The 11189-nt window shown below is 28.8% G+C and overlaps 2 protein-coding genes across 4 annotated transcripts in view; both read left to right on the plus strand.

Annotated features, from left to right (window-relative positions):
* The window catches only part of LOC106678912 (metal transporter uex), a 235577-nt gene extending 230163 nt beyond the window's left edge, over positions 1–5414 (plus strand). For 2 of the 3 annotated variants that reach the window (XM_067049119.1, XM_067049118.1), the window contains exon 12: positions 2792–5414. In XM_067049119.1, the coding sequence (XP_066905220.1) occupies positions 2792–2938 (147 nt within the window). In that variant the 3' untranslated portion in view covers positions 2939–5414. The remainder of the gene's footprint in view (positions 1–2791) is intronic. The other variant, XM_067049120.1, reaches the window with a different exon arrangement.
* Positions 5415–8245: 2831 nt separating this feature from the next.
* The window catches only part of LOC106678914 (uncharacterized), a 6608-nt gene continuing 3664 nt past the window's right edge, over positions 8246–11189 (plus strand). Inside the window, exons 1-3 of the mRNA XM_014417765.2 lie at positions 8246–8381; positions 9121–9275; positions 10931–11038. Coding sequence (XP_014273251.1) covers positions 8376–8381; positions 9121–9275; positions 10931–11038 — 269 coding nt within the window. The 5' untranslated portion in view covers positions 8246–8375. The remainder of the gene's footprint in view (positions 8382–9120; positions 9276–10930; positions 11039–11189) is intronic.

An 11189-nucleotide genomic window follows, 5' to 3' on the forward strand; every position in this document is an offset into this window, starting at 1 on the left:
TTTAATGTTCCTTTTTATAAATTTGCCAGATGGATTGGTGTGAAATTAACAATTGGAAAGAAATCGTGTTTAGTTTAGATGATAAATTAACTATATTAACTCAGAGGTTGTTACTAATGGAGTTTTTTTTTTTTAATCGCATATCTGAGAAATGTTACTAGCTACTTGGCATTTCTTTTGATGAATTCTGCTTTGGCTTTCGAATAAGTTTAATATAATTTATAAAATAGTGTTTTTTTTTGTTTTATTTTTAAAGGTTTTAATTTCAATTTAACATAGAATAATATTTTGACGGTTTCATTTACTAAACTGCTGTTATTTTTAGAGACCAATTTTTTTGTAAATAACACAATATTGATTTATTTAATTTGATAAATTTAAATTAAATAAAACACTGTGTTTATTGGAATTCACATTAGACACATTTACAAAAATAATACAATTTATACATTTATTATTTACAACTCTTATGTGTTTATTTAAAAATACAATGTTTTACTCTTTTAAAGCTCATTTCTACTAAATATCACTGCGTAAAGAGGCACTTTGTTGGACAGAAAAAAAAAAAAAAAAAAAAAATTGTAACCCAAGTGAAGAGCACAAAAAGAAAACATCTTAAAATCAAATTTAATTCACATATCGATGGGTTACTTCATCATGGTGCTAAGTACATTTCCGCTAACTTTCCCAAAAATACAATTAAAAGTTCTCTCTTTTAGAAAAATTAATTGAAAAGTTGTAATTTCCTCAAAGAGAGAACCTTAAATTGTATTGTGCTGTAATGTTAGTGGAAATGTATTTAGCACCACTGTGAGGTAACCCATCGATTTATTAACTTTAATTCACCATATATCTTTTAAGTATGTAAAAATCAACAACGCGATTTTTTTATAAAAATAAAAATCATATTTCTTGATACATTTCATCTCAGCCATCTTCTTTTTTTTTCTAGTTTTGTTTTTATCTTATAAATTTTTTTTCCGGATTTACGAGGTATCGCAGCCTAAGTGAGGATATCATGTGTTTCGGTAAATACATAGAACTCTTTAAAATATTGATTAGGATAAATGCCTGTAATTATGAATAAATGACTAACATTATAGTAGTAGTTATAAAAATTGTGATTAACAAGATATGGTTAACTTGGAATAAATGTGCTAAAATAATAAATACCTAAGTATAAGGATGGATGTGCACATGTATAGAATTCAAAACAATTTTCAAAGAAGGGCTACAAAATAAATAAAGAATAAAAAAAGGAAGAAGTTAAAAAAAAAATAAAAAAAAGGAAGAAGTTATCTTAAAAAAAACTCACTAAAATTCTGGTTAAAGATGAGTTATTGAGCGAAATAGGGTAATCTCCTCAGTTTTAAATGATGATGATGTAACAATGAATAATGAACAATAATTGTTAAAAGATAAAGATAAACAGAACTTCTCTCATTTGAAAAAACTGAAACATTCTCTTTGCATGCTGAATCAAAACTTATATTGGTTTGGCGCATGAGGCTTTTCTCATCAACTTATTGAGTTTCAGTAGCAGTATCGGAAGTTTTGATACTAATAGATGCTTTTTATCTTTAAACTTTTAAAAAAGTTTTACTACTACTTCTGTATTTACCATGATTGGTAAAAATTTACACCAGTCAGATCATTGTAATACTTCCAATGCAAAATAAACCTTTTTTACGTTGTAACTTACAACTTTATAGTCTTTATAAGCAGTCCCTCCTTTTTCACCTGATAATGGTTATCATATCTCAACTTGTTGAACTTACATCTTCGTGTAAGTCAGCTGGTCCTTGGAATTTTCACAATTAGATTGTCATATAATTATTTGTTTTGTAATTTATTCAGTTTTAGGCATTATTGATATAATAATAAATAAATAATATGAACCACTACAGCCCAATTAAGGATCAGGAGCTCAGGACTGTAAGGAAGTACTATATTTAGAACAATGGTAATACATAGAGGCGATTTTTTTCAAGATCATGCTAAACCGCCAGATTTTTCCCCAATTAAGGGTATCCACCAAGGGAGGCTGCGTGGAAGGGCCCCAGAGCCCACTGGGTTGACTTACGGCTAAAGTAACAGAATAAGTAATTATTTACTATAGTTGGATTTGAACCCGGATCCTTAGAGTTAGTAGCACAGTGCCTTACTACTAAGCTACACACTCATGATAAAAATTAAATCTGTACCGTTACAACCCATGAAGGGTTAGGGGTGCGGTACTTTGTAATGTAATACTGCTACTAGACCAACGGTTGTGATTTGATCAGAATCACCCTCGACTGCCAGATTTTTACCCAATTAATAGTACCATTTTAATATAATTTTATGAGGCTGGGTGGACCCTGGAAGGCTCATAGACCCACAGAGCTGACTCATGGCTACAGTGAAGTAGTAAAATGCCTTACAAATGAGCTGCCCGCTCCCCCATATTATTAATTGACAACCATTCATTTTAATTTTAAAAAGTAACTTCATAATGTACACATTATGTGCCCTGCCCTAATGCATCCTTAATATGGAATTAAAGTTTTCTGGCTAATGAATATTTGATGTAAACATTTTAGCATGTCCGAATTTTCTTTTTAATTGTAAATATATATTTTTCTGTATTTCTAGAAGGTGACATATTAAAACAGTAGTTAATGAAATAATAGTGAGAATGAAAATTAGGTCTTACTGAAAGTGCTTAAAATGATTTATGTTAGTGTGAAGACTGTTATAATCTTCATTACTACCTCTTTAAAATATTTTTATTATTTGTTTTTAATTTTAGCAAGTGTCACGTAGAGGAAGCCCTCAGGGCCTATCCAACGGCCCAGTCCCCTTGGCATCTTCTGAACAGTTTTTGATTGTGACAACACCTCCTCCTATCGACTTACAATCTGACGAGACATCTCAGCTGCTTCAGAAAAACACATAACATTTAACCTCTCTGCCTTCATTTCTATAAAATCTTTTACCTGTATACATTTTAGAAGAATTTAAGTACTGTGGGTTAACATTTTAAATGCTAATATGATGAATTCATATATATATAAATATTTTTTTTTAATTAAGTAACTTGGTTGGAATATTGTAATAGGTTTCAGTTGTAAAAAGAAATTTTGATTTTTTAAAAATTGTTATTTGAAGTTACCTTTAAGTGATAATTGTAAACTTATGTTGACATTTTAGTGAAGGAAATTTATTTATTTTTTCGGTGTTATTAAAATAAGAGTAATTATTTGTAATGTAGCCTATGGTTTTATTATTTCTTTTTTCTTTTTTTTTTTTTTTACAAACAGAAAGCATACAGTTGAATCAGCTGCCAAAACTAAAGTCCATTGATGTAGCTTCCTAATCGCATTGTACCTGACGCTTCTCTTCAGGTCTCGGGTCTGTGTTTAAAGACCACTTTAAAATTATAAATCATTATCAGATTGTAGTTATAATTTTTTAGTGTATGAAAAAAATATACAAAAAAAAACTTTAATATTTAAAGGTTAGATGTAATGAAAAAGGAATTGAAGCTGAGTTTTACTTAAGCTTATCGTAGCTGTGAAAACTTCTTTTTTCCTATAAATCCAAATCAATTTTGAAGAATTTTCTTTATTTTAGTATTATTTAGATACTTATATAATTATATATATATGAGAATACTAGTTAAGAAGGTGGGCGCAAACATGTTGCAATATATATATAAATGTATATTTCATTATATCTTAATGTTTGTAAATGTTGATAAATATTTAAATAGGCATAGTTATATCATGTTAAGTTTTTGAAACAGTTTTATATCAAGTACTCATATCTGTACAAGTACTTACTTTGGTACTTAAGTTAGTCGTGGATATTAGTTTAAAAGTAGTTGCCATTCTGGTGCCTATTTACTGCTTAAGTTTAAAAAAAAAAGAAAGTAAAATGAAATGTATTGTCTCTATCGTTATGTATGATATTCATATGCTGTAAGAAATATACGCTGAGCGTATCATGCGTGAAACTGGAAAAAAAAAATGAAAAAAAAAAAAGGAAATATGGAAAACAAAGCTCAATTTTACATTTCAAAAGCTTACACCATTTCGACAGTAAATAAGGCATTGTCTTGTACTAGGTATACTGTAGGATGTTCATAAAAGAGCTTGTGATTTTCAATCAAAGTACCGAAATCAATATATTAAAAGAGGTTACAGTATATGTCAATATTAATTCGAAAAATGTTTTGGTTGATTATTCTATGGTAGATTCTACAAATGAAGTTGTATGAACTAAAAAAGATAAAAATGTATTAATATATTGATGCCATAAATACTATGTACTGCTAAAATCTGGTTTGTTGACTCATACAGTTTTAGTAGAATCCAAATGAATAATTAATTTTTAAAAATAGCTATAATTAAAAAAGTATATTGTCATTAAGAGGTTTTCCAAAATATGAAAGTTTATTAGTATGGCGTTCATAACTGTTGTGTAATATGTTTTATTAATAGTTTGGGTTATCCACATCCTGCTGTAAACCTTGATTATATTTTAGCAAATCTCATCAATGTGAATCAATCCTTTAACATAAAGCTTCGACAGCTTTTTCAGAAGTTTTAGCAGTATTAATTGGTTATAACATATGTATATATTTAATTATTAATGTATTTTTTGTTTTGTATAATTTTGTTACAAGTAATGAACAATATGGGATTTGCTAATTGATATAACTTTTATTTATTATTAATTTTTTTTTGGAAGTTTAAATATATTATGGGGTGGCTTTTAACTGTTAATTTTTAAGTGGGTATCAACTGTGTAATGATTTGATCTTTTAAACTATTATCTTTCAGTAAATCTTTAAATTGAAATTTTTTTTTCAGTTGAGAAGTCCAACTGGTGATCTATGGTTTTTTAGAGTTGAATTTTAAATGAAAAATAAACAAAAAAAAAACTTTATTTTTATTTTCATTAGTATCTAGAAACGAAAGAATGAGTAGAGGTATACATTGTAACTAAGGCATTGCGCCTACATTTCAACCAAGTGAAAAACCTATGTGATCATATTGGCCTTAAAGGTATTGTATTATAAATAAATTGTATTATAAAATGTTTTATAGATAGTGCAGTGCTAAAGTTAATTAATTTGTAAGTTAAATATCAATACAATTTTTCATCAATGTTCTTTTTTTCAATTTTTATATTAACTTATATTTTATTATAGTGTACATACTTTCTGGCCAGTAATCTGTTTTAAAAAGAAAACTACATTGTTAGGTTAATCCCTTATTCCTGTTGTTAGGCTAGTAATTTTCTGTTAATATATATATATTTTTTTTTATGTTAGTATAATATGTAAGATATCTTTAAAATAGAACATCTCAAACTCCAGCTGTAGAACACAGTTTGATGAAATAAAAGTGAACATTACAAGGATTGTATTACAATAGTGTTATTTATTTACTTAACCCTTCTTCTTTTTTTAATTTTATTTATTTATTATAATAATATTCTTTATTTATCCTGGGACTGATCCCTTTAGAATAATATTAGAAGTGTAAGAATAAGGCTTTAGAGCCTTTGAGTAAAATACAATATTTTCAAAATAAAAATGAAATTATAAACTATCATTAGTATAATTATTATTATACTAATTTGATAAAATAAACAAAGTAAAACTATATATATATCACATTACAAATCATAAGCTGACTAACTTCTTATAAAAAAAAAAAAAGGAATCAAATACAAGTAAACCAAAAAAAAGATACAATTACTATCAATATACATATTTACAACTTTAAACAAAAATCAAAATTATCAAATACAGAAGATAAATTTATAAACCAACATAAAAGGTAATGAAAAAAAAATTAATAAAATAAAATAAATCCTCTACCAAATAATAAATCTTAAGGATATAATTCCAATAAAATGAACTAAAGGTAAAACAAATGAAGTAGTGATAATTATTTGAATATGAATACATATACACACACATGCTTTTAGATTTTTTATATATATTTTTAAAAAATCCAAAAATATTTATGTTAAGTTCTATTTCTCTCTCCATCCATCCACATCTAATTTGAGACTTTTAATTATTATTCTTCCGGGATTGGGAGGACAGGAGGTGGCTGAAAATATGGGATTTGAAGATTGGAGGGGTATTGGAACAACAAATGAAGGAGGGAATAGAATTCCATAGGGAAGAGGAACGGATGAGGAAAGATCTTTCAAAGGCAGCGGTTCAATGGGCAGCTTCATAAAAGTATGAACGCTGTGAGCTGCAATGTAGTGAGGATTTAAATTGAAGGATATCAGGGATGTACGATGGACGGCGGGATTGGATAACTTGGTAGAGGAAGGATGCAAGGAAATATTAATGACAGAAGGAGAGATAAAACCACTTCAACTCTTCATAAAATCGGGTGACAGAGGCATCCCTGGGGACCCTGAAGATGAAGTATAGAGTAAGTATACAAAGTAATCAGCTATTTTAATTTTGCCTTGAGATCCCTAGAGACACCCCTGTAAACCGTGCAACAATAATCAAAGTGGGGAATATTAAGGAAGTAACCAGGAGCCTACAGGTTTCAAAAGGAAGTGGGTAAGAAAAGTAATTTAAACGCTTTAGGGTGGAGAGGATATATAAGGTACGACAGGAAATATCAGAGAGTTTGGTCAATGGTGACACCAAGGTTTTTGGCAGATGAATGGAATTTTATTAGGCTGTTGTTTAAGAATAAAGTTGGAATATTAGGAATAGTTGTCAGGAGGTAATTGGATCCTATTATGATTGCCTTAGTCTCATCTGCATTCAACTTAAGCTTGTTATCCTCTCCCCAGTGACTAATTTGATTCAAGTCTTCTTGCAGTTTCTCCACAGCAACTAATAGGTCAGAAGGTGGGAAGGAATTAAATTTGGAAATCTGCGTACAGATGGTATTGAGAATGTTGTGTAAGGTCATTGATTTAGATTGTGAAAAGTGTAGGGGATTGCGATGAACCCTGAGGTACACCACAGGTAAAGGGTCGAGTCATTGATTGAGGTTCGTCTGGAACTACTACATACGGGGAACGATCGGATAGGAAGGATTGAAACCAGTGCAAAGCACTATTGTATAGAGGAAGATTTCGTAGTTTGGTAAGAAGAATGTTATGGTCAACTGATGTCATACTGTTGCATTGCTTTGAAAGTTGCACAATTTAAAATACATAGTTTTTATTGGAAGTATTCCAAAGATTTGCCAGAGTATTTTGAGGTCAGAGATGGGCTAAGGCAAGGATATCCATTATCTCTCTCTCTGTTCAACATAGCTTTAGAGTATGCAATAAGAGCTATTGGATGTATCCTGGTGGTACTATTTATAAAATGCTGACAATGTAATAATGGCAAGAAATGTAACAAAACAACTAGGGATCCAAATTAATGAACAGAAGACTGCATACATGCTACTTTCAAGAAAACATTGTAGAAGAGACAAATATGTCAAAATAGAAAACCACACCATAAAAGTATTTAGATCTTTTAAGTATTTGGGTGCACTAATAACTGTAAATGTTGAAATGTTGGAATGTTCCCTTTTTGACTACCCTAAAGTTACTCTGCTAGTTAAAAAGTAATCTCAGACTATGATGAAATCTTTGGAAAACATTCAATGTAAGTTAAATATTTTTTTCTTTTTAAGTTGTGCTACTAAGTGTTGAAAGAAGTGCAGGCTGCCTCTTCATTTGAATTAATATTGCTTCCTGGAAAGGAAACTGGCACATTACAAAAATTATGTTTTGATAGGTTGGTTAAGTTTGCGAGTGTGTAAATATATACATGCATGTTTATGTAGGGTATCCCATAAATAAATGGTAATATCGTAGGTGCAGATACAATACCTTAAGGAGAAAAAAAAAAGTCCATATGACCCGTAGTCCTATTCTCAATGGTAAGGGATAAAGGAATCTGCCAGTTTACATATAGAGTGAGAACCAGAGGAATAGAGAACTAATGAAATCATTTAAATAATACAATGCTTATATCTCAGTAATTTGGTAATTTATGTTATTTAAAATAAATATTTTATGAAACCAAAAAATTTGTACAAAACTTCATATGTCCAGATATAAATTCCAGACCTTGGTTAGTAAAACATTTTTCATTTTAGCCATATCTTGATTACATTTACAAGAAAAATAAATTTCCAATACAGTACAAAAATTTTAAACAATAACTTAATCAATTTTCGTTTACTTGTCATAAGTAAATCTAATTATTATTTGAAAACATATGTTTTAAGATGTAACTTAGTGCGAGTTAATTTAAACATGAAAAAAAAAAAATATATATGAAAAGTGTTTTGGCATTGTAATTATAATCAAAATTTATTATATTGTTTTAGTAAAAAGTAATGAATGTAAGTATTATTACTTTTTGTAATATGTAATTATTTTGAAGTTGGGGCTGAACTTTATCAGATGATTGTTAACAGTTGAAACAAAAGAAGTTTTCAATATAGGAAGCTTATTTTTGAAGACTTTTTCCAATTTTCTGGATTGTTAGGATGGCCATAAGTAGTAGAATAATGAAAGCTAAATGAATAAATTTAAAAATAATTGTTATATATAACCTAGATTAAGTTTATAGATTTTCCCTTCCCAAAATATGACCTCTGAATATACTTTATTAATAATACTGAATCTTAAATAGAATCACTCATATTTTGTATAGAATTAAAATTACTTAACCATATTATAAACCTATTGTATGATATTACCACAACTTGTATCCAGTTATTATAGTAAAAAAATAAAGATTAAAGAAATTCTAAGATACAAAAGGATATTAGTTTATGTGCAACCTTCAGTTCACAGTTAAAATAGTTATTTTATTCATTAGTTTTAAAGACAACTTTCATTAAGAAGCACTAATAAAATCTTGCATCATTTGCATTTCATTTTGAGCATAATATCTCTCTTATTAATTAAATAATGTAATTGTGTTTAGTGAATAAAGTAGCTTGATGAGTTAATTTGTTTAAAACAATTTGTCCACTAAAAAATTACTACCACAGTACTCCTAGTACATTATAAACCTCTCACTGCACATATCTCTATTTATTAAATTGTATTTACTCTATTGTTCATCCATTTTAGATGGGTTCCTCAATTTATAATCCTGATGTGTCGACAAAAGATCTACAAAGACAACAATTTATTGAAAGAGCCAGGATTCTACTCAACAGGCCTAAATTCAGCAATGAAGACTTCAAAATGCCACTATTTCAAGCTTCACTTGCTAGTACAATTTGGTATTTATCATCTGTATCAGCTTAATAATATATTTTTTTTTTAATTTTTATTTTGAGAATTATTAGCCTTTTTACTTCAATTTTTATATTTATTAATTTTAGATTATTTAATAAATCAGCACATTAAAAAAATAAATAAATAATAATATAGGATCAGCAAACCTGAAGGTTTGATGCCTATTCTACCAATTGCTCTCTATACACACATCCCTTCAGTGATGCTTGTCCAAACCCACATTTATATCTAATGCAGCCTCTGTATTAATTAATTCGACATTTGAAAATGTATAATCATAAAAATTAGAAATACTCTGAACATTCACTTAATATCTGTTACTCAATTACCTACAACTTTTTTATTTTTAAATTTAGTTATTTTTTTTAAATACTTCAATTTAAAATAGATTTATGAATTTCTACAGCAAATTTGGTTATGAAATAAAAGCGAGATTAAAATCGGGAAATGCTTGTTATTTTTCAATTTTCAAATTGGTTATGTCTAGAAACTCAAAAGTTATAATTTACAAGACTATTATCCTTCCCACTGTTCTTTATGGATGCAAAATATGGCCTCTTACACTAAGTGAAGAACAGTACCTTAAGGTTTTTGAAATATTGAAAATATAAAATATTCTGCTGTATATTGAGGTTTTGACAATTCCCACAGCAACTATATGATAAATGTCGTTGAATAATTTAGCCACATCTGCACTGATACCTGCTCTCCTAGAAGGGATAATTGCCAACAAACAAAAGAGACCTCTGTGTTTGTGTACCACAATGGTCTTGTCTATCAGAGCTTTTAACACCTTTCTTGGCACATGCCAAAGAGACAGGTACCATCAATTACCATTAACAGGTAAAGATCAATATACCATGTGATCGGAAGTGGGTTTGGGTGAAGCTCACCTACAGGGTGTTTTGTTACCTATGACCAATGAGAAATAGGATTCCAAAAAAGGTGACGCCCATTTTTGGAACAAGTGGGAGTGGAAGTAAAGGGTGCAAGGAAGACAGGAGCAGAAGTAAGAAGACCGCAGAAAGGGCAAAATGCATTTTGACCAGACAGAGTCCTAAGAAAGGCCCATGATACCTGGATGTCATCCCTTATGAACAAGACGACATCCATACTACTACACTCCACAGCATGAATAACCAAACTCAGCAGTTCTTCAGATACATACATTAGGTAATAAGTCATAATGTAATTCATATTTTATGGCAAATCAATCATCTGGATCATTTCAATCATTCAATCAGTTTATTAATTCATTTTATGACAATTTTTTTTTTTAATTTTAGTCCATATTATTTGAATATATAGAAGTGGTAAGATGTTGTGAAAAATGTTATTTTGGAGGAGATTTGATAGGGGAGTATGAATTATTTTGAGAAATTACTCACAGCATTTAAAAAACATTAAATTTTGGCAGTTTTTGTGCTGTTAAATAATTATAATTAAAAACTTTTTAAGAACAAAAATTAATTGAATGTAGTTATAAATTATATAGATTAAAATATACAAATATATGATACCAGAATGTGTCAATCAACACAGAAAACTAAGTAATTTTTTTAATCATTGTTTTAACATTTTTTCATTAAAAATATTAAGTTAGTTGTGATAATTATTAAATTAAATTCCTTATTATCAGTGAAAGGCGGCCGCCATTTGAGGATAGATACACTATGACCGGGAAGACAGGCAGTTATGATGGATCTTATTCTGATCACTGGTGGGATTCCAACACTTCTGTTCAAAGGTACTCACTTTTAACTAAGATTTCAAGGATTAATTAAAATGAAAAAAAAAATCTTAAATATTCATTATCAATTTGAGTCAGTTCTTGTGTTATCAATTGAAAAGGGAAAAAATTTCCATAACAGGTTTTGTTCCAGATACATTAATAAATA

This window comes from Halyomorpha halys, unplaced genomic scaffold (assembly GCF_000696795.3).
Source record: "Halyomorpha halys isolate HHAL.00 unplaced genomic scaffold, Hhal_1.1 Scaffold168.1, whole genome shotgun sequence".
Classification (NCBI taxonomy): domain Eukaryota; kingdom Metazoa; phylum Arthropoda; class Insecta; order Hemiptera; family Pentatomidae; genus Halyomorpha; species Halyomorpha halys.